This window comes from Lithobates pipiens, unplaced genomic scaffold, assembly GCF_037356315.1.
Source record: "Lithobates pipiens isolate NorthernLeopardFrog02 unplaced genomic scaffold, aLitPip1_a1.2 Scaffold_16, whole genome shotgun sequence".
Classification (NCBI taxonomy): Eukaryota; Metazoa; Chordata; class Amphibia; order Anura; family Ranidae; genus Lithobates; species Lithobates pipiens.
This window is the reverse complement of record NW_027507748.1, coordinates 188421346-188446950: the sequence shown is the minus strand read 5'-3', so window position 1 is coordinate 188446950 and position 25605 is coordinate 188421346. Positions and strand designations below refer to the sequence as shown.

The following is a 25605-nucleotide window of genomic DNA, read 5'->3' as shown; positions in this document are numbered from 1 at the left end:
TTTTTCAAAGTTAATTCAATCTAAATGGGCTGCTGCTGTATGATCAGTTAAGAAAGAAAAAAAAATCAATTCTAGAGCCAAATATGTGCCGCCAGCGTGAGCTGCTGCTGAGACTGTGGTTGAAAATTGTACTGTTCTATAACACCACATACCGCTAGCTCTAAGGCATCCCCAAAGATATTATTTAAAGTGTAACTAAAGGCAAAACTGTTTTTTTCTTCATTTTGGGTAAAGTAAGGCTGACCATACATTATACAATTTTCTTGAACAATTTTCCTTTAGACCAAAACCATATAATATGAGGTAAAAAATCTAAAGGATATTAAATAAGAAAATTATATAATGTAGTGAGGGTTATAACCCCTGTCAGATTTTTTTTGCCTTCTGTGTCCCATAGGGGGAGATTTCCCTTCACTTCATGTACCATAGACAATGCAGCAAGTGAGGGGAAATCCCTCCAATGTGAGGGAATCCCAATGTGTCACCAGGCTCACCAGAACTAGTGTTTTTATTGGAAGTATTCATCTCTATTATTGTTCTGATGTCTACCCAAAATGTGGGATTTTCTTTTATCTTTACTTTCAATAATGGTAAACAGGACAAATAGAGCAGATAATTCTCCCTCTTCCGCTCTGTATGGTATCTTTTTAAAACATTTTTTGCATTGAAACATGCTCCCCATGGCAATGCTCAGCTCAACTTTTTTGACAGTAGTTTGTCAATTAATCCTAAAAACAGTCAGAATTTGCCCCAATAGACTTTGATGGGACTTGCTTCTAGTTCAAGTTTTCAAACCCTTGGTGAATCAAACCAACAAAATTCACATCACTATTACCCACATTTGAAACATCTATCCTGATTATCCTGCTATGTATCACAGTGTTCCTGCAGTGTTACCTACTCTGTCTCCTCTCTATTTTGTCTTTCTGTAGAGGTCCCCCAAGGCTCTGTTCTTGGACCCCTTCTCTTCTCTATCTACACCTCCTCCCTTGGTCACTTGATAATCTCCCATGGCTTCCAATATCATCTCTATGTCGATGACAACCAAATCTACCTTCTCTACTCCACACCTCACTCCTTCAATCTCCTCTTGCATCACTAACTTACTAACTGACATATCCATATGAATGGATGTTGCACCATGTTCTTAAACTAAATCTCTCTAAAACCAAGCTGATAATATTCTCCCCTGCCCTTGCTCCCCTTTATAACTTTTCCATCGAGGTCAATAATGCAACCATTAATCCCTCCCCTCACCCGAGAGTACTAGGTTTAATCCTAGACTCTGACCTGTCCTTTCAGCCCCAAATCTAAACATTGACAAAATCTTGTAGATGTCACCTTAGTAACATCTCTAACATTCTCCCCTTTTTAACGAATGGATCCACCAAGCTACTCATTCTCTCCTTCTTTATCTCTTGCCTTGACTATTACAACTCCCTTCTCATAGGCCTACCTCTCCATAGGCTATCCCCTCTTTAGTTTATTATGAATGCTGCTGCCAAACTCATCTACCTTGCCAACTGCTTAGTGTCTGCCACCCCTCTCCCCCAATCCCTGCACTGGTCTCTGATCACCAAGCAAATTAAATTAAAAATACTAACAACAACATACAAAGCCATTTACAACTCTGCCCCAAGCTACATCACCAATCTTGTCTCCAAATATCACCCAAACTGTCCTCTACACTCCTCTCAAGACCTCCTGCTCTCAAGCTCCCCTGTCTCCTTCTCCCATGCTCATCTCCATGTCAAGTGAGCTGCAGTAATCTGTATAGATCAATGCATGCTCAGTTCCAGGGAACATAGAAAAATGATGTGCCCTGTTCACACTCTACATGGATGATGGTGTGCGCTGCATGAAAATGCAACATGCTGCTATGCATATAGTTTAATGAAATGTTATTTTATGGAATTTCAGTAAAGTAAAAAAAAAGAAAAGAAATAAAGATAAAAAGTTGAACAAAAACTTGCCTTGTAACAATTACCCAACACAATGGACACCAGTCCACATGGGACCGGTCCCACTGATTGGTTCCCCCTCTGTATGGGACCAGACCAGTTGATTGGCTCTCCCTCTGTCCAATCAGCACACACGCGCTGGGCCACCTTGCCATGGTAAATGTTTGGAAGGCAGTCCGGAAGTCATTAATGCCCAACTGGTGCACATATGCGTCCACAGCAGCCTGAAGTTGTGTGTTGAGAGCAGGCTCACTGCACACTCCCAACACACTGACTGAGCTGTCACAGCTTAAAATAGGAAACCAGTGGAATAGGTTTTATCTTGTTACCACTGTGAGAGGCAATCACAGCAGTCATATGATAGAGAAGCCATGCCACCTTCCGGGTATTAAAGCCTGCTTAACCTCCCTGGCGGTACGATTATTTTGGATTTTAGGTGCTAAAAGCAGTACCATTATTTTGCATGAAAATTTGGCGTTTTATATTGTAGTCCTGTAATTCTTAGGAATAACTCTCTTAAATCTGTCCAAACCAGAGTCTAGCAGACATCCCGGGTATGATAAAGTTTGAAAAATGAAATCATAAATTATAATATAATAAATAACTATAAATAATTGTACCAAATAATAATATAACAATAATACAAATTATTCAATAATGTAATCAAATCAAAAACACTGAAATTTGCTCAGTTGCAGAATTGTCACTTTCATTACTTTTCAGTATTTGATGACAGATCTCCCCACAAATCACTATCGCTCAATTCTGCGAGTGATTCCAATTTATTCTCGCTGTTTTCTAGCTGGTCTAAAACCATTTTTGATATAAAGTCACAGTTTGGTTGATATGGACAATCTCCAGTTTCCAGGCAGAAAGAACAGTTTTTATTATATAAAACTTCATGCAGAGCACTGGACAGAACACTAGGGACAAAGGGGATGTGAAATATTTACATACAGCAATGTAATCTGTAAGATTACATTATACTGTATGTATACTGTGTGTTTCACTTTTTGAATTTGGCGCCGAACTCCGTCCCCGTGCGTCGCAACGCTCGCAGGGAACGGAGATCAGCTCCGTGATAGATCGAGCGAGACACGGCTCGCTCGTACAGCGGGGAGACAACGCTGGATCCGAGGGAGAATGTAAGTAAACATCCTCCTGGATCCAGCGATGCGGTCCTGAGTCTGGCTCGGGGATACCGCTTTTGGTATAAAAATTCCACCCCGAGCCAGACTCGGGAATACCATCAGGGGGGTTAAAGGGTTGTCAGAAGAAAGCAGCATGAAGGTGTAAAAATAATGTTTAATGGGATAATATCTTGTGCTATTTTTGTTTTTAGCGATCACTTTAGCATACCTTTAGTTGTATTGCATGTTTAATAATTTATTCTTCTGATTTTCTTTGCAGGGCCTCGTGGGAAACAGCATCATCCTCATCATTACAAGTCATCTTCAGATAAAATTTGAACAATTGCTATTAGACTTATAAAAATTGAACTTTGCATGACATAAATCCCACCTAGAAGGACAATGTATCATTTTCCTGAAGACATATCGAATTTAAAACAGGCAGCCATTTCTGCATTTGCGTTCTGGACCTTCGGTGTGGCTTCTTCTCAAGTCCCAGTATGCAACGTGTAGCATATACTTTGAAGGATAGATTTCAGCTACTTGTGTTGCTTTACTTTGTATTTTACATGGATTGTAAAAAAAGTGCTGTGTATGGCACTTTTTTTCCTTTGTACCAATTATTCCTTGTAGGTATTGGTTTGTGAATATTATATTTTGTAAATATTGCTAAATGTAAGAACAAAAAAGAATTATAAAAAGAACAGGTAAGAGGCCAGTATAAATGATGGAAGCAATAAGACGCGCAAAAGACAGAGTTGCAAAACAATAGCCAGAGAAGCTTTAAAGGTTTGAAAGCCTGACTGTTTCATAGAAAGAAATGAGACAATTGGCTTCAAATGGGTATATTTGCCCCATAACGTCATACCTATCTTATATAGCTTCAGATTTCAAGACATCTGCAGCTATTGGTGCTTCTTCAAACTGCAGAGAGAAGAGAAACATTCAGCAGAGCATTCTTTAAAACTCTTAGCTACACAGATTACACATGGGACATATAGATCATGAAACTATAGTTATAGCTCTGAGAAGTGATAAAACATTAAGGGGCAGTCAATAAATTGGCAAACGATCATGTTTTGTGATGCACTTCACCTTTTCAGCTGCCATTTCCTCTTTTTCTGACACCTTGCTGTTTGTGCTGTTCACAAATGTCTGCCATTCAGGGGATTTGTGTTTGCCTACTCTGACCTGGAAAACCCAATTTTTAGCTAGACCAGTCGACCCAAGGGACATTTGGGATTTGTTTCTGATTCCACTGCAATTATTTACTTATCCATTTATTGACTAAACATTTCCTTCTTTATAAGTACAATCATGACTACAAGATTATTTTTTTAGATGAATGGCATAGATTAACTCCAGTAAAGTGGATGTTCCCTTATTTAATTTAACTCAGGTCCCTAGTATTTGAAAACACATAGCAACCATTTCATGGACTTGAGAAAAATACAGTGGACAATAGTAGCTGTGTATAGCCATATTGTATTACCAGCCATCAGAAGAGTGCCTGTATAGTTCATATCTACACATCAAAAGCCAATCGATAAAAATTGAAATTCACTCTTGTTATTTGTAATAGTTTATTACATTACAAGACAAAATATGGTCACCATGTGATACTTTAAAAATTACTTTCACAATTTATAAGTCATATACAGTGCTGCATTTAGTAGAATTTATAATTATTTTTCATTCAAATATATATTATAATATATATAAATCTATATATTTTTTTGTTTCTGAGTTTCAACACAATGTCTTCCAATTGTTACCTACTTCTCACCCAAAATATTATGCTATGCTTTCTTATGATAATTTCATACAGTTAATGCAATGGCTTCAAAATAATTGAATCAACTCATTGGTAGTTTATTGATTGGTAGACTTTAGATTTTTATTGTCACATTTTCATTTTTAAAACTTTGCATTGCACGTAAAAGATAGCACTCCTTTTATTTTTCTATATGTATGTAAAATAAGGATAAGTACATAAAGTGATAATAGGGTTTTCGATTATCAAAAATAACTGTTAAAAAAATGTCAATTGGTATGGACTTGCTTACTTCTGTTGTTGTATTTTTCTTTGGAGTAGATTATTCAAAATGTTTTTTAAAGCTGAACTCCAGGAAAGGAGCTGAATACACAAATGAAATACAAATGTGGAAGATTGCCAAAGGATTTGTATTTTTCTCTATCCAGTTCTGAAATGTACACAGCTCTGCCACCTGGATAGCCCTGTTTGACAGAGCAGGAGACTTGCTTTTGTCCCTGCTGCACTTAAGTAACACTTACACGTACTAACGCGTACTGTCTCCCACATTCTGTGACTGGACAGTGAAATGAGAAGCAGCACACTGGAGAGCACATTGTGGGCTTCAACCTCTGCTATACAAGATTTTGCAACTGATCATATTCAGGAACCTACACTCCCTATATTTGAAAAGTTACATTTATTGTTGACTTTATGAATACAAAACCACTATCATTTATATATTTAATTCCTGCCTGGAGTTCAGTTAAAAATTATGAGAACTGTGGTATTTTAATGTGGCAAATACTATGTTTGCTATAGTACCCGTTACCTAAATTAAATCTGTCACAAACCTGGGAAATTCAAATTCCAAGCCTCTCTATTGCTCATCGAAGCCATTCATCATGTTAAAGGGTCAGTGTGGAAGTTTGTTAGGTCTGGGGAAGGGGGAGATGGTTCAAAATGGATTATTACGGAAAAAGTCAACATTTACATATTATTTCAGCTTGTTGTCTCTGTATATACTAAACATGTTGACAGGATATTTAAAGAAGTTTACCACTGCTTTTTATGAAGTTTTTAAAAAACTTTCTCCAAAAGATAAATATGAAAAAGTAAAAAAAAAAAAATGTCAGCTGGTTAGAAAAAAGGACATCTAAGAAACGTATAAGCCTAATATGAAAAATATATAAATTACATACATTGTCTGATAAGTTGAACTGGATGGACCATTGTCTTTATTCAACCTTACCAGCTATGTAACTATGTCTTACCCAAAATGATTAATTGCTGTGTATATCACTTACTGTATTGGTAGTTCCTGTGTGCTGTTATATTAAATAGCCATATACAGTTGAAGATTGTTTAGAAAACTAAAAAGTTGCAATTTTATAGTCCAATATTTTTTTTCTTCATTTTAAAGTTTGCTTCTCTTAAACAATATTATTGTATTTACATATTTTGATGAATTGTGCACATTTTGCAATGACTTAGCTGTCATTTTAATGGCAGCATACATGTGCAATTTTTTTCCAGATATTCATGAAGTACAAATGTTGCATAAATCTATAGACTGTACTTCTGGTATGAGTACAATTGCTCGCTAATTAAAGAGGTCATGCAATATTCTGAATCCAAAATAGGGTTGTCAGTTGAAACTCTTGGCAGAGTAGTTTGGGTTGTTTGTAACCTATTTAGATTGATAGCACTAGCAAGCATTATCCAGGGCTGCCTGTAGGAAGCAAGCCTTTTCATATCAACATTTTACTGAAATCCATAAATCAGCTTAAACCTTTGTTTTATTTCTCTCTAAAATTGCTGTATTGCCAAAAGTTTCTGGAAGCACGCTGTTGAATGTGACACCTAAATGGACAATAACATAAAAAATATGTATAACAGCTCTTATTCTGAATTCTCTGCAATAATTAACTTTGGTTAAGGTTTTCATTTCAAATATGCATGTGTTCACACATTTACTGTATTGGTTATTGACAAAATTTAGCCCTGTATACCATGTACAGGAATAAAACAAATTAACATACTGCATTACCTTAACTCTATTTTTTTTTCACAAACAAAATCCATAGAAATAGCCATATGATTGTTTGTTTTTGTGCACTGCTCACTTGTGGTAATTTATAATGCATGCCCAAAGCAACTAAAAAAGTAAAAAAACACACTTTTACTAATTACATTCACCGCAAGTAGTAGAAAATGCAATTGCGTTTTGTTAAGAAAAAAAAGAAAAACAAATCAATAGAAGTTAGCTGTTTAACAGGCAGCTAAGCTTTATAAATGTTTACCATTGTGTGTATCCTGAAGCCATTGTGTTTAGTTTTCTTCCTCTTCTATCGTTATTATTTTCTTCGAATGCAGTCTTTCAATATCATTACTATTGTACACTCTTTCCTTTTAACTGTTTAGGTGTACTGCACCTTAACTCCACCTTTCTGACAACTGTTTGACATTACGTACAATGGGAAAATGACCAAATTTGCTTGTTGCTATGAGAAAGTTCCCAACACAGTAACTTCTACTCTATTTTCTTGCTGGCTCTCAGCATACATAGGGGTTAACTAATATTTTTAGGTAGCCTAGTGAATCTGTGTTCAGTTTGAACACCTAGTCTTGCAGTTCCTATTTGTTAAAACTTCCATGATTAGGTGTTTAACAAGAACACTGCATTCTGTAGAAACATCTGTGTTTGCATTTCACATTGCCAAAATGTACAGATTTTGTTTTTTAATGAAGTATGTGTATATTATTCATAATCAAGTTTATGATTTATTTTTCTTTATAGGACTGTCACATTTTGTTAGAAATGTGAAATTGGGCTTTAAGTATTTTTTTTTTTATGAATTATTTTATAGAGACTTTTTAAACCTTGTGCAGCCAAGCTGCACAGGTTGTTGTCTGCTTATTACAGTATAATCACCATAAAGCAAGCCATACCCACAATAGGTCATATATAATAATGTCTGTTTAGGTCATATAACAGTGGTATGTAAAACTAATACTGTAGATAGAACTAAATGCAGTAGTAAGAAGAAAAAAAAATATCCATATAGTCCAAATAGCAGGTTTTCAAATGCTTACATGGCGGTTTTTCTGTACAAAGGGTTTAATATTTTGTATTTATTGCCTTTCATTGTGGTGCAACACCTGTGTATTTCAATAATAGGGACAAGGAAAGTAGCCTATGAAACTGTTTTGTAGAAATGATCATGATGTGAATACAACGTTGCATGTAGTAATATTACCATTTTATTTAAGCTGTAAATGTATAAATGCCAATGCTAATTATAGCGTGTTTTATGTGTCTTGCATGTCAAAATACAAGTCTTTGGAAATCTTCCGTTTTAGGCATGGCCCAATAGAACCCATCTAGCATTTTCTGAATATATTTGTATAAAACTGGTGATCATAAAACCAGATCTGTCTGTAGTATGTCCACTTTTGTGCAAATCTACATATGTTTGAATGTAGAAATCATATTCAATGATGGTGGTGAGTATGGCTTATGTCATGATCATCACATATTTATTTATATATGTAAAAGAAATGGTTTGGTTTTTGTCCCTCTCATTAAGTTTATAAAATTGAAAAAAAACATGTAAAGATGATTTTGTAAAGAAATTTCTAAATGTAAATATTATCCTATGTTACCAATCTCACATTAGAATTTGTACATAATGTTTATGTAATAAACTATCCCTAAATGTAAAATGTGTTTGTGTCGTATTTAAGGATAGCTGTAGTCTTTTATACTGCAATTAATTCAACAACTATATAAATGCTTTAAACTGAAGGTATTTATAAATATCCCAACTATATCAAATTAAAAAGCTCAGTATAAAATATCCATATGAACATACCCAAGAAACTGGAATGCATAATTCAAGTCTTCAACATCAAGCACTTGAAGTTTACATTGTGGCTAATGTATACATAAATTTTGATAAAAGTAGTGTATGTCAAGCCAAAGCTTCAGGCACTGATGTTGGACAAGAAAGCCTGGCTCGCAGTCTCCACTCTTATGCATCCCAAAGGTGTTCTGTCGCGTTGAGGTCAGGACTCTGGGAAGGCCAGTCAAGTTCCTCCACCCCAAACTTGCTCATCCATGTCTTCTTGAACCTTGCTTTGTGCACTGGTGTGCAGTCATGTTGGAACAGGAAGGAAAAATCCCCAAACTGTTCCCACAAAGTTGGGAGCATGATATTGTCCAAAATGTCTTGGTATGCTGACACCTTAAAAGTTCCCTTCACTGGAACTAAGGAGCCAAGCCCAACCCCTGAAAAACAACCCCACACCATAATCCCCCTCTCCACCAAATATTTTGGAAGGGTGGCCCAATACTTTTGGCATTATAGTGTGGATGAGCGAGTTTGGGGTGGAGGAACTTGACTGGCCTGCACCTCAACCGATAGAATACCTTTAGGATGAATTAGAGTTGAGCCTGCAAGCCAGACCTTCTTGTCCAACATCGGTGCCTGACCTCACAAATATGTTTCTGGAAGAATGGTCAAATATTCCCATAGACACACTCCTAAACCTTGTGGACAGCTTTCCCAGAAGAGTTGAAGCTGTTATAGTCGCAAAGGGTGGGCCAACTCAATATTGAGCCCTACAGACTAAGACTGGGATGCCATTAAAGTTACTGTACGTGTAAAGTCAGGTGTGCCAGTACTTCTAACAATATAGTGTACATATAATAAATATTTATATACATATTTATCGGCTGCCCATCCATAATGCAAATCTCCCATTCCACTACATCCCAAAAGTGCTCTATTGGAGTGAGATCTGGTGACTGTGGAGGCCATTGGAGTACAGTGAACTCATTATGTTCAATAACTCATTGTCATGTTCACCTTTGTGACATGACGCATTATCCTGCTGGAAGTTACCATCAGAACATGGGTACACTGTAGTCATAAAGGGATGAACATAGTCAGCAAAAATACCACCACCAGCCTGAACCGGTGATACAAGGCAGGATGGATCCATGCTTTCATATTGTTTACGCGAAAATCTGTCCCTACCATCTGAATGCCGCAGCTGAAATTGAGACTCATCAGACCAGGCAACGTGTTTCCAATCTTCTATTGTTCAATTGTGGTGAGTCTGTGCGAATTATGGCCTCAGTTTCCTATTCTTAGCTGACAGGAGTGGTACCCGGTGTGGTCTTCTACTACATTAGCCCATCTGTTTCCAGGTTCGATGTGTTGTCCGTTAAATGTTATTCTGTCTGTCCATTCTCCTCTGACCTCTGATATCAACAAGACATTTTTGTCCATACAACTGCTGCTCACTGAGTATTTTCTTTGTTTTGGACCATTCTCTCTAAATCCTATAGATGGTTGTGCGTGAAAATCCCAGTAGATTATCAGTTTTTGAAATATTCACACCAGTCCATATGGCACCAACAACCACGCCACATTCAAAGTCAATTAAGCCCTCAGTCACATTGGGCCGATTTGGCATGCCATTTGACATGTAAAATTGCATGCCAAATCAGTGGCTATTCCTGGCAATGGCACCCTCCGATTCCCAAAAGTAGTTCTTATACTACTTTTGGCGACTTTGGGGACTATTTAAATGTGCAGAAACCCACACAGATGTCTGTCAATTCGCCTCTGAAGTTGGACTGAATTTCCGGTTTCACATGTCTACCCTGCAGCAGAGTTAAATCCACTTTCTTCCCCATTTTGAACTTCAGCAAGTCATCTTCACCATGTCTAGATGCCTAAATCCATTGAGTTGCTGCAATGTGATTGGCTGATTAGCAATTTGTGTTACAAAGCAACTGGTCTAAAGTGGTCAGTGAGAGTATATTCCACATGACATATCAATTAATTGATGGGTAATTTGGGGTAAAAGTCCAGTCAATAGCTCTCACTCCTTCATCGGAAAAATAGTTTTGAGCTAAGGAATAGAATGGCTGGATATGCTACAGCAGAAACACAGAAATATCCATAAAGAGATGGCGATGGAAACCTGGGTAACTCTCCATAGATCATGAACAATTATTAATTTGCTGTGTTACATCAGAAGGGCTACCAGAACCACATCAGGGTGGAATAAAGGGGAGAATGAACAGCAGGAGCACCACACAGGGAGGTAAACATGTTTGTTTAATTTAATCCATCAGGGCTAAAATGAATACAATATTTTTGCATAAATAGACTAAAACAATACGTAACATAAGTAATAAAATAAATAAAAATAAAATCATCAACATTTAAATTATGAATATGGTTCTGCTACATTAAGTGCATATTTACTGTATTTTAACATGTTTTGTCTTGATGAAAAATGCATTTTTGGACACCTTAAACATACTGGCTTAATTCACAGAAACTGTTTATACATTTTGAATTAAATAAAAAAAGCGTTGGTCAGACATCTTCTCTTTTGCTTCTGTATCTCTCTGTGTCTTCACCTTGTCCTTGCCCTTTTTCACAGAACGATTGTCCTGAATATAACTTTTAACCTCTCTCTCCAGTATTGCCCATATTGCCATGTGGTATCTTTGATGCTAGAGGATAACTGGTGTCTTTATTTTCAGCTAGACCTCTTAATGAAAAATCATTTGTGTATTTGACTTGTTATTTCTCACTCTCTGAAGGCATAAGTATACCAAAGCAATTTATGCATATAGAAACCATCACATTTACATATAATTTACATATAGGGCAACCATTTATGGACACTATAAAGCGCATGTATTATTTAGAAGCATATTTTCTCCCAAAGTATTAAACCCACTAAAACATAAAAGGCTTTTTTAAAAGACACACTTTGTTTAGGCTGTTAAAGAGAATTTTACAGCCAGATAATAGATGGACACAGAAGAAAGGAAATGTGTTGTGGACACAACCCATTAGCTTCATTTACTACCTGTGCAATGACCCATGCTGTATACATCTGTGGTTTCTAAAAACATGTTTATGTGAATGATTTTCCAAAAGTTTTAACATCTGTCCTAGTACTAATGCAGATTTTGGAAGGAAATCATTTAAGACCACCAAGAATTCTGCAAACACCAACCCTGTCACAGTAAGTCATTTTCAGTTGTTTTTGCTACCTAAATGTTAAAAAAATAATTGTATATGAGAAAGTTTATGGCTCAGTAGTCCAGCTGTGATCTGTTGGCACTTATATCAACATTAGAACCCTATGAAATCTTCAAATATTTTTATACATAGATATGAACAATTTAGATCTCATGACTCATAATGGGAAGCCATCACACACCATCGATCTTACGTTGATGATAGAAGGTGGAGATCTTACTAAGATGTTTTACTGTTTTGCCTCTATATACTAGAATGACATTCCTTCCTGAGTTGAAGAATGATTAATGATGAGCACCTTGTCTCTGCTAGTTACAATGTTCATATAAATACAAGCCATATGTTAAAGTCAAATGTAAAAAAAAATAACTTAGACCTTGTTATATATATTTTTTAATCTGGCTATGCATGCGTTTCTGTTTTTTTTTTCTTTTTGTTAAATCTAAACTCTAGGCAAACTGCTAAGTACATTATGTGAACTGTTTTATATACCAAAAGATTGGTAATTCTGTTTAACTTTTTCTGTGATTCTTTTATTTCTGCCAGATATGAAAACCAGAAAAACAACACTATGCCTTTTGTTAAGATATGGTATGTGGTGCTGCCATTGCCTTATATACAGTCTATTTATTGGACAATAAAGGAGCAGCAACACCCTTGTCAGTTATCAAGTTTGCTTGTTCTGCTCTCTCCTCCTGTCAGTACATGTGCATACATCAGAGCCAAGCTAACTTCTTGTTCTTCCATTTTCTTTCTGAAATATATCAAGTCAGAGTCAGTTATTTTACAAAAGCTTTAACCCCTTTCCATCTACCATTTATGAATTAACATTTCTCTGCACAATGATTATTTCTGTTAAATATCTAAAAATAATAGAAACTATATTCCAAGAAAAGGCTAATTGATTTATATGCCCTTCAATGTCCAACCTATACGCGGAGTAGTGGGGAAAAAATGTAATACTAAAAGTTGGAGCCGCGAGAGTTAATGTGACACAGGTACACTAAGTGGATCTAAACCTAAAAACTGTGAGCAGACAGCTTTTTACTAATATATATAAAAATACTAGTGCGCTCCCTAATGGTTTATAGGACGACTAAATGAGTAAAAATTTTCATAGGAAGCAGCCAGCACAAAACGGTGATCTCAACACCAAATATATGTGTAAAAATGATATAAATAAATGCAGCGCTACCTAAAAGTGCATATAAAATGGTAATAACCAGAATAAATATAGTGCAACTCAAATACTATCCCACTAAATAATAAATACTGCATGTAAAGTGCAAACAATAAATCTGCATAAATTTTCCAAATACATAAAATTAAAAATAAAATGTGAAAAAATATATATAAATAATTTTTAAATTTTTTAAATATCAATCCAGTGATTCTGTGTAAAATAGTCAATATTTCCAAGTGATTGTCCACAAAAAACATGCACATAAAGCTGAAAAACTTTTTTCAAAAAACAAAGTCCATGCAGAAAGTGTAAAAGTGATTTCCAAAAGTGCCACTCCACTGCAAACTTCAGTGCCTATTCAGTGCACCACCTATTTCCCCCAGCCTCTCACCTCCAATAGCTGGCAAAATAGGCGGTGTGTATAATCAAATTAGCTGCTGGCTCCTTATTCATCCAGTCTCACTGTTCTACCGCTGTTAGTATCTCACTGTGACTCATATGTGTAGTACATGTTCTCCCAATTTCTCCAGAGTATCCAATAGGTATGTAATTGAAGAAAACAGAGGGGCTTTCATGTGTAGTAACTATGTATCGCTTTATTATAAAAGAACAAATCCACACTTACATGAGAATACACAGTAGAACATGCAGCAGACGCGGACTTCCGGTTTCGGCCGTAACCGGAAGTAGTATGTGCGACACCCAATTCCTTCCCTGACGCGTTGCGTTACACCACGTAACTTTTTCCTTTGAAAAAGTTACGTGGTGTAACGCAACGCGTCAGGGAAGGAATTGGGTGTCGCACATACTACTTCCGGTTATGGCCGAAACCAGAAGTCCGCGTCTGCTGCATGTTCTACTGTGTATTCTCATGTAAGTGTGGATTTGTTCTTTTATAATAAAGCGATACATAGTTACTACACATGAAAGCCCCTCTGTTTTCTTCAATTACATACCTATTGGATACTCTGGAGAAATTGGGAGAACATGTACTACACATATGAGTCACAGTGAGATACTAACAGCGGTAGAACAGTGAGACTGGATGAATGTTTTGCATTATAATAACATGACAATTGTGTTTCGTGATGTGAAGATAATGAGAAATACGATGCTAAAGTGAACCTTAAAAGAGAAGTATTTTTATTTTTTTTTAACTTAAAGTGGAAGTAAACTCATCGATTTAAACAGTTAAAAGAAAAGGCATTCCGGGAATGCTAACTGCACATTGGCTGTGCTCTCAGCCAAACTATCAAACCATCCAATGGCTGGTGTCATAATGAGTCACATGTGCAGCATCATAGCAGTTGAAGATTAAACAGAGGCAAAGATGGCAGCTTCCTTGGCTGAAAACGATAGGGGAGTTTACTTCCACTTTAAGCCCCAGACCATTTTGCTGGCCAAAGACCAGAGCACTTTTTGAAATTCAGCACTGCGTTGCTTTAACTGACAATTGTGCGGTCGTGGATGTGGCTCCCAAAAAGTCCTTTTTTTCCCCACAAATAGAGATTTCTTTTGGTGGTATTTCATCACACCTGTGTTTTTTATTTTTTGCGCTATAAACAAAAAAAGAGGAACAATTTGGAAAAAAAAATGCATTATTTTTTACATTTTGCTATAATAAATATCCCCCAAAAATATATAAAAAAAACTTTTTTTCCCCCTCAGTTTAGGCCCGATACATATTCTTCTACATATTTTTGGTAAAAAAAAAATCACAATAAGTGTTTATTGATTAGTTTGCCCAAATGTTATAGTGTTTACAAAATAGGGGATCGTTTTATGGCATTTTTATTAATATTTTTTTTTACTAGTAATGGTGGCGATCAGCGATTTTTATCGTGACTGCGAAATTCTAGCGGACACCTCAGACATGTTTGACACATTTTTTGGGACCATTGTGATTTATACAGCAATCTGTGCTATACAAATGTACTGATTCCTGTGTAAATGACACTGGCAGTGAAGGGGTTAACCACTAGGGGGCAATGTAGGGGTTAAGTATGTCCTGGGGAGTAATTCTAACTGTGGGGGGGTGTGGCTACATGTGATATGTCACTGATCTCTGCTCCCGATCACACGGAGGAGAGATCAGTGACACTGTCACTAGGGAGAACGGGGAGATGCTTGTTTACATTAGCATCTCCCCGTTCTTCCTCTCCATGAGGCGACCCGACTCATGGAGGTCCCGCGCACGCCACTGGCAGCGCACACACGATGGCATGACGGCAGATTTAAAGGCATATACAGATACGCACATTTGCCCAGCCGTGCCATTCTGCCGACGTACATCGGCGTGCGCCGGTTGGGAACCGGTTAAACAAACCTTATACTCACCTAAATGGATGCAGCATTGATCTGATTTGCCTATGCTCAAGCCCAGGTTTATTTAAGTAGTATAAAATACAAGTAAAGGTGCAATGTCTTAGAAACTTAAATCTCCCAATAGCAACAAAAATCTATTGTAAAATACACCATCTATAAGTCCATGTAGATATCAGATAATATTATATGGAAAATAAAAAGCCTAAAAACACTCAACACTGTTGTTTTGTTTTGTTTTTTATTTAAGTAATATATAATAAGAGCACTGCTTTGTGATGGTGTATAATAATGTTGATAATTAAAAACACAATGCCATATATGGTTATTGGAATACAATATGTCTTTATATACAGCTGTATATAAGGAATACTATATAGTTCTTGAGTGGCTCATGGTATATTGTGTAGTAAAAAAATGGACACATGAACTTGACCAATCCTTACCCCTTCCATCCAGGAAATGTTTGTCTACTCTTGAACTGAGCACTGACTTCTCATAAATTAACCTGAGTTCAATTAACTAACCAAGAGAAAAACAAGATTTGTCTATCAATAATGTCTGAATTCCTATTTATTAAATAAAAATGATATAGTGTTGTTTGACGACAGACTGATGGAATGGGTCAGCAATGGTTATGTGTTAAAGAAGCTTTGATCTCATAGTGAAGATGTTTGCTGATTCAGAGTAAAGCATTAAAAGCCACATTATTTTATTACCAAGGACCTACCACAGACTAAAAGTAAGAGAGTCATTTAGCGTAGATTTACACACTTAGAAAACAAGCTGCAAAGTTTTACATTTTTCATGTGTTTTAAAGAGTTTAACAGATTTCTGCAATTGCACTCTTTTCTCCTTTGTGTTTTTTATTTTTTTGGGAACAGCTGAAACATAATTTTTTTCCTCAGTTTGTTTGAAAGGGTGCAGCAATCTCTGACTGGTTTATGAAGGTTCATCACACACAGATCTTAAAAAAAGTATGCACATATCAGTTGTCCAAATACTTCACTGGCTGTATGCATCTTCTAAGGCAATGATTCACTAAGCAATAAAGAAAGGATAAGGATGACAGCATTCAGAGTCTTAACCTTCAAGAATGAATCACACGTGGCAGGTTCATTTTAAGTGGTTATAATGTGATATTACACAAAGACTACTATATAACCTCCCTCTTTTCAACTATTGTGCAAGTAAAATCACTTATTTACTATTTATTGATTGACAACTAGATGTGAACAGAGTCTATGGCTGGCAATTGGAGCAATCCTAGAACTCATCTGACAAACATTTTGCATGAATGGGCTGCTAAGTCTGAGAAGGTCCCTATGTAGCTTTAGCTTCACAGTCACAACAAATGTTTTGTCAACTCTTACCTAGAGCCCCTATCTAACAACAGCTACCTCTCACCTTTCTCCTGAGTACACAACATGTGATACTGTAACCTGCTCTTGTGTGCTGAGGTCTTGCTCTCATTGAGCTAATTAGTCTTGGTCATGTCAGGCCATTGGTCAGGGCAGGCAGCATAAAAGAGATTGAGGTATCAGGCAGAATGTGGGCAGATGGCAACTGGCTTACGCCTCATACACACGCTTAGATTTTCGGACGACTGAACGTTCATATTTTGTTTCATGCTAATCTCATGTTCGAAAGTGAAGAGGTTACTCACAATACGAAAATTTTTGTACGAAAGAATACAACGTCAGAAGTGACGTAATGTGTTGAATAGTTTTGTATGTATTCTTTCGTTTCTAAGCATGTACAGTCTTGCTCTTACAATTTTTTTCTACGAAAACCGTACTAGTGAAATGAAAATTGCACGTTGAGTTCACATCCGACAAAAATGTTATAGTCTGCACATCCAGCTTTTGTCTGACGAAAAAGCAAAATCAGCTGTTCAAAGCACTGTACTAATGATCCAAAAATCGTTAGACATCTTGTCGTACAAATTTTTCCATCTGATTTTCATATGGTGTTTAAGGGCCTTTACTGTTTAACTGTCAGGGCTGGCTCAGCCCTTCCTTCTCTGAGCTGGTTGCTTAACTGTCAGCTAATTGCCAGCTCTAATCTCTCTCCACAGTTAACCAGCTGTTGTGGATCTGTTCATCAGTCCCACCTACTTAAAGATCTCCAGCTCACTTCATTCCTGCCTTCGCCTTGGTCACATCACAAGAAATCATCTCCTGCGTTTCTGTTTAAAGACTGGCTTTGCTGACATCCCTTCTGGCTCCTTATCCTGCTTGCTGTTCCTCTACTTGGAACTTGGATCCCTGACTTCTGGCCTGGCTGATTACCCAATCTAGTAACTGAACTCTGGCTTGGCTGATTACCGGATCTGGTTACTGGACTCTGGCTACGCTTTGACTATGCTTACTCTATTTACCTTTTTATTTTTATTAATAAACAAGCGTGATTTTACTGTATTTCTGTCTCGGTCTGGTTCATGGTTTCTGACAATAGCTAAGGGAAACCAATTAGAAACTTAGCAACTGAGTTTAAACCAGTAGTTTAGAAGCAGACAATTTTTACCAAGTCTTCACCAGAGTAACACATCCTAGTAATGGCAGGATTCTTTTTCAAACTCAGAGTCTGATAGGTTTGCGTAAGCATTGAGTAAATTCTGAGACAGATTTAAAACAGAATGATTTATTAAGGTGGGATGCTCGTACAGCATGGCTGTGCTTAAGCACTAAATATCTGTCTAAATCCGAGGACTAGGACCCGGATGACTGTTTCAGGGCCTAAATAGTTATGTTGAGTCTTAGCTATGGCCTCTTGCTGAGATTGATAACTGATTCTCATTCTACCCATTAGTTTTTATTAGAGACTCCTTAACCCTTCTGTACGGTTATCACAGTTTGCAACAATATTTAATGTATTTGTTCTCTACTTTTTTTTATGTGTCTTCATTTTCTATTTGAGAAAATATACAATAATATATATTTCAAAAAAATGTATATTTGTCTTCCCGACAAGAAAATGTACCGAAGCACATTAGGCCTAATCAAAGCAGGAAAAAAATGTAAGGGGAACTTGTGTAGAATAACGTATATATTCCAAACATGTATTAAAAGCATTTTAAAAGAAGCCCATACTGACCATTGTATCTATCGGCATTTTGGAAAATAATCTTTAAAGTTTATAACAAGATCACTGAAATCACAACCTGTTTACCCTTTTCATTCTATGGTTGTAAAACATTGGCAACCTGCCAGCCCTCTAATATGGGCAATAGCAGTAGCTTTAAGCTGCTAGAAACTGACTTTCACCTGACTTCAGGGTCTGTGTTGTGATTATTCATGGCTTATTAAGCATATGTTAAACTTTTAATGCCTATAGCCTGGACACAGCTGCATTTTAGACCCCATATTAGATTTTCTGCAGATTTTTGTCTTCAGGTTTACCAAAACCATGTAGTGCAAGGGCCTCCCTGATTGCATACAAATTTAAACTCTTAAGGTTTGACCTCATATTATATGGTTTTGGTAAATTCGAAGACAAAAATCTACAGAAAATCTGATAGTGTTTATGGGGCTTTAGGGTGGTGAAATAAATGTATATGTGGCCTGTGGATTGCAGAGCTTCTGGCATGTAGTTGAATTAAAGAAAAAAAATGCTTTGCTAAAAACAGCGCTAAAACCATAAAATCAGAAGTAACATAAACATAAAAATAGTACGACATATTATCTATGACCATAATTGATGTAAATAACTGAAAATGATAACAAAATGCATATATGAGTGCTCTATACAATCTACTAGTCCATAAATCAACATGTACAGTCATTTGATTTTGCACCATCTATTGTCTGTAATTATAGTGTATCTTATAATTGGTGCTAGCAGCTTTTCAAACTTCTATCTACATGATATGTTATCATCTTTCTCACCTTCAAAGCAGTTTCTTACTTTTTGGTATATACAGTATCTCACAAAAGTGATATCCTTGTAAATGTTTTATTACCTTTTCATTTGACAACACTGAATAAATTACACTTTGCTACACTGTAAAGTAGTGAGTGTATAGCTTGTATAACAGTGTAAATTTTCTGTCCCCTAAAAATAACTCAACACACAGCTATTAATGTCTAAACCACTGGCAACAAAAATGAGTACACCCCTAAGGAAAAATTTCCAAATTGGGCACAATTAGCCATTTTCCCTCCCCTGTGTCATGTGATTCATTAGTGTTGCAAGGTCTCAGGTGTGATTTAGGAGCAGGTGTGCTAAATTTGGTGTTTTCACTCTCACTCTCTCAATACGGGTCACTGGAAGTTCAACATGGCACAGAACTCTCTGAGAATCTGAAAAAAAGAATTGTTGCTCTACATAAAGATGACCTAGACTATAAGAAGATTGCCAAGACCCTGAAACTGAGTTGCAGCACGGTGGCCAAGACCATACAGCAGTTTAACAGAACAGGTCCCACTCAGAACAGGCCTCACCATGGTCGACAAAAGAAGTTGAGTGCACGTGCTCAGCATCATTTCCAGAGGTTGACTTTGGAAAATAGACATATGAGTGCTGCCAGCATTGCTGCAGAGGTTGAAGGGGTGGGGGTCAGCCTGTCAGTGCTCAGATCATACGCCGCACACTGCATCAAATTGGTCTGCATGGTTGTCATCCCAGAAGGAAGAATCTTCTAAAGATTATGTACAAGAAAGCCTGCAAACAGTTTACTGAAAATAAGCAGACTAAGGTCATGGATTACTGGAACCATGTCCTCTGGTCTGATGAGACCAAGATAACATTTTTTGGTCCAGATGGTGTTAAGCGTGTGTGGTGGCAACCAGGTGAGGAGTACAAAGACAAGTATGTCTTGCCTACAATCAAGCATGGGGGTGGGAGTGTCATGGTCTGGGGCTGCATGAGTGCTGCTAGTTGTTCATTGAGGGAACCATGAACGTCAACATGTACTGTGGCATACTGAAGCAGAGCATGATCCCCTCCCTTCGGAGAATGGGCTGCAGGGCAGTATACCAACATGATAACAACCCCAAACACATCTCCAAGATGATCACTGCCTTGCTAAAGAAGCTGAGGGTAAAGTTAATGAACTGGCCAATAATGCCTCCAGACTTAAACCATATTGAGCATCTTTGGGGCATGCTCAAATGGAAGGTGGAGGAGCGCAAGGTCTCTAACATCCACCAGCTACATAATGTCATCATGGAGGAGTGGAAGAGGACTCCAATGGCAACCTGTAAATCTCTGGTGAACTACATGCCAAAGAGAGTTAACGCAGTGCTGTAAAATAATGGTGGTGACAGAAAATATTGAAACTTTGGGGCTAATTTGGACATTTTCACTTAGGGTGTACTTACTTTTGTTTCCAGCGGCTTAGGCATTAATGGCTGTGTGTTGAGTTATTTTGAGGGGACAGCAAATTTACACTGTTGTACACTCACTACTTTACATTATAACAAAGTGTAATTTCTTCAGTGTTGTCACATATAAAGATATAATAAAATATTTACAAAAATGTGAGGGATGTACTCACTTTTGTGAGATACTGTATGTAGTTATATTTGTTAAGAAAACACATGTATTATGATAGGGACCAGTTTAAGGAATTAACCTCCCTGGCGGTATGATTCAGTCTGGAATTAGGTGCTGAAAGCGGTACAATTATTTTGCATGGAAATTTGGCTTTTATTTTGTAGTCCTGTAATTCTTAGGAATAACGCTCTGAAATCTCTTCAAACCAGAGTCTAGCGGACATCCCGGGTATGATAAAGTTTATAATATAATAAAGAATAATAAAAATTATTCAATAATGTAATCAAATCCCCAAAAAACTGAAAAAGGGACATGTTTTGGTTGCTATGGACAATCTCCAAATTCCAGGCAGAAAAAACAGTATTTATAATATAAAAGTGCATGCAGGGCATTGCACAGACCACTAGGGACAAAGGGGGTGTGTATTTTGTAATACAGCACTGTAATCTGTAAGATTACAGTGCTGTGTGTGTTTTGTGTGTTTTTACTTTTTTGAATTTGCCGCCGTTCTCCGCTCCCGTGCGCCGTAACGTCGCAGGGAACGGAGCTCGGCGGCATTCGGCACTGTGAATCGAGTGCAGGACGGCTCGATCACACAGCGCGGCGGACATCGCTGGATCCAGGGGACAAGGTGAGTAACTCTCCCTGTGTCCTCCCCTGCATCGAGCGGTGCGATCCCGAGTCTGGCTCGGGGTTACCGCTCCTGTAATGAAAATCCCAAACCGAGCCAGACTCGGGATTACCGCTAGGAAGGTTAAGGCTGTGTAACAGAGGCCCAGAACAAACATACAATTTGGGCTTCCTTTGATTGCTTATTCATAGATGTAACATCTGACGTCCAAGATTCTTCTCAGATCATATCATATCAGCAGAATGATGCATCTGCAAGCACTGCTGTTCATTTTGTTTCTGTTATGTGCTAGACCTCACTATACCCCTGCTTTTTTACTTACTCCACTTGTGCATACACAAACATCACTTTCTCTGGAGAAACCTGTACAGGCAAAATTCCATGCATAAGTCCTATATTCCTCTCTACTGAGGGTTCTACAAGTGGGTCCCAATAATCATAGTAAAAAAAATGACCTTCATTCATGCTGGCTTCCTGTTTCACCATTTATTTCCACTGTAAACCATTCAGGTGTCCCCACCAGCCCTTTTGGATCATTCCAGGCTGGTTGGAAAACAGTTGGAGAATCCCCCTTCTCCACCAATCTTGTCTTTAGGTCTCCAACTCTAACATGGACACTGTATTATGATTATCCTCAGGGGCCCTGTAACTGGACTTTGTTGCAACATTCATCTGGGCCTAGCTCTAATAAAAACTATATTTACCCAGGTATATGTGCACATTTACACCAGGACTTTTGTTAGGCCCTTTGCTGATAATCCATGTGCATCAGTATATACTTATAGTTCATGTTATATGCTCCCAATGACTTTAATTAGATTACTGATTCGTTTCACAGGAAGAAGGAACCCCCTCTGTTCAGTGAGGCCCTGTCCTGGGTGGAGGCTCTGCCAACTGTACAATCAAGTCTCCTCTTCCATTTAAAAAAAGCTCTTATTTACCTACAGGTTTAGCACACTATCCTGTTTGGGGAGGGTGATTTCTCATAACCCCCCTCAAAAGAAGGCCACACAACCATTTATAGCTAAACTGAATGCAAAATACTAAATTCTAATTGGTTGCTATGGATTATTACACCCTGCATGTCATCAATCATCTTTGTAACACCTTGTGGCATAGTAAGCCAGAAACGTACGGTAGACTGTGTAATGAGAGAATGTAGATCAAGCACTACTTTTGTTTCCCTACCGTTGTTCATAGAACCCTGATTGAATGCTATGGGACAGTAGTTAGTCTTACAGAAGACCTTGAGTAGCTAAGGCTAACTTTATACTTTGTACAGGGTTAGTCTAATGAAATTATTTATTTGAGCAGGGTACACTTATACTTAGGAGCAACAGTCAAAAATGTGCACTTTTATTTTCCTTCCCACTTCTACTCGTTTACCAGGTCATGCAGGGTTCTACTGATTACCTTGTTGTTGCTGGTGGTTATTACTACACATTTACATTGAGTTACTAAAAGAGAAGACCAAAGTAAACATTCATTTTTCTAAGTGAACAGTTTCTCTTTCATTAGTAATACAACATCATCTTTGAAGACAAGTGCAGCAAGTGACTGTATACTCTAATAACTAGTGCGAGTCGTAGACACTATTATAGCGTTTTTCAAATTGGCAAATGTAGGAAAGTGTCAGATTTAATGCCAAGTGTGAGGATGCAAATACAGAATGGTGCTTTCATGTTTGCTTGTGCAATGACATTGAGAGCATCCAATAAAGAAAAAATAGTAATAAAGGAATAATCTTCTATGAAGGGGCTCCCATGAAAGACCAGTTTTCGTACTCCCTCTTTCATCTAACCTTGTCAATTATTTGACTGCCATGCTATCTACTGATGTTTACTCACACACATACAATTCTGGTTAAACAGTTTTTATTATTATTTCTTAAGACTTGGCTGTTTTGGTCATATCAGAAACATTTGAAATAAAAGGTAAAATGGAGATGCTTAAAATGACAAAATCAGCATCATTCAGCAAAGAGACATTGAGGAAAAACAGAATAGCATTTTATATGACCTCTATATCACCTAACAGATAAAGTCATATTCTGGATGTATTACAGCATTTTTAGTAGGAGACCAGTAATATGTATGGTTGCTAATATATTCAGTGCTCAGAGAAAAACATCTGCAGTGACATGATGTTTTTGGCATGTGCTCTTTTGTTTTACGGGAAACGTTTGTATTAACAGATCTCAAGCTTCTTTCCCGTGCTATGCCAGCATTTGCAATTTACTATCTACAAAGTATCATGGGAGGTGTCTGTAATGCTCATATATGAAGCAAATTCCACAAAATTGTTCTTCTTGGAACGGATGTTGCTGATTTTTGGATCACTTGGTAGAATCACTTCTTAGTAACGGCTTGTATATTGTGACATGATGTCTCTTCTAAGAATTTATTTAATGACAATCTGTTTTAGATTTATTTTGTGTGAGATAAATTTTAGACACATGATAGATCCAAACCCCAAATTCATATCTACCATCCTCCTTGAACTACGACATAACATCAATATTCACAGTTATTGCAATGAATGTACCCATAACCAAATTGTTCTGCGTATACAGAGAGGAACCCTTGAAATAACTTTCCAGTCTCAGGGAACCCCTGCTAAAAATTTCTAAGTCTACAACTCATGATACATTAGTATGATGGTTGGTGGTAAGCATGCCCCTTATGCCGCGTACACACGACTGGACTTTGCAACAGACTAGGTCCGACAGAATTAGTCCGTCAGACAATCCGATCGTGTGTGGGCTAATCCGATCACTTTTAATGAAAAAACTCAGACGGACCTAGAAATAGAACATGTTTCAAATCTGTCCGATGGACTCAATTCCTATCTGGAAAACCATTCGTCTGTATGCTGGACCAACGGACCAAATATGACACAAGGGAAGCTATTGGCTACTGGCTATTGAACTTCCTTATTTAGTCTTATCTTATGTCATCACATTCAAAATGAATGGACTTTTGAACTGACTTAGTCTGTTCGTGTGTGGCCAAGTCTTCGTTCGGAAAGTCCGTTGGAACTCCAGTGACTTAGTCTGCCGGAAAGTCCGGTCGTGTGTATGTGCCATTACACTTGTGGTCACTGAGAAGAATAACCACCTTACAGATAGCTAAAAAGATCAATGGTGTCAGTGGGAACTTTTCTGAGAGGCAGAAATTCTCATTTCTCAAGGAACCCCTAGCAACCTCTGGAGGAACCCTAGGGTTCCATGGAACCCTGTTTGAGAAAACCTCATCTAGCACAATAAAGCCTTCTTGGAACAGAAGGTATTCATATGTCTAATTCCAACACATATTCCATCACCATAATCCATAGGGCAAATATATCATAATATTATAGAGTAATTTATTCCAAATTGCATACTTTTTCTTAGGCTTTTTGACATGGCCTCTACATACAGATGGTAGGTATCACATATTATCTTCTAGCTCAGCAGAATTTGCAGCGCCCTAATTATTAGTTCTTTCCATTTGGCAAAGCTTTGATAAAAAAAAAGAACACCGATGGTCAGACTTGAGCTTCCAAACTAGCAACTACAACATTTAATAGAAACAATGGTGTAGGCTGGGTTTACATCTGTGGCTTGCTTTTAAAAATAATAATACTTATAGCCTAAGCTTAGTTACATAATAATCTTTGGTGCCACTGAATAAACAATAGTGCTCTTACAGGTTTAGCCAAGCTTGTTTATTTACGAATGCTGAACTATGTGCTTTTTATTAAAGAGATACTTGTTCTCTAATCCTTGAACCACTAACAGCACTGAGCATGTTTTTGTGTTGTACTGTAAAATATCATATGGTTATAGAACTCTAGATTCTGCTACAAGGGCAATATGTATATCTATGTCATTGCTGTTAATATTAGTCGTCAAATCTTTTTTTTTTTTTTTTTTTTTTACTTTTGGAGAGATCTGCCCATTTACGTAAATGAGCAAAGGAGTTTCCTTGCAAATCCTGACATCCATAGTAATTAGTTGTAGATGCCTACAACTCACAGTAGTTCACCAGTGAGAGAAAATAAGAGCGTTATGTA

At 37.3% G+C, this 25605-nt stretch overlaps 1 protein-coding gene across 1 annotated transcript in view; it reads left to right on the top strand.

Annotated features, from left to right (window-relative positions):
* Nucleotides 1-8570, top strand: part of ANOS1 (anosmin 1) — a 229844-nt gene extending 221274 nt beyond the window's left edge. The window contains exon 14 of the mRNA XM_077480835.1: nt 3372-8570. Coding sequence (XP_077336961.1) covers nt 3372-3430 — 59 coding nt within the window. The 3' untranslated portion in view covers nt 3431-8570. The remainder of the gene's footprint in view (nt 1-3371) is intronic.
* Nucleotides 8571-25605: the final 17035 nt, after the last annotated feature.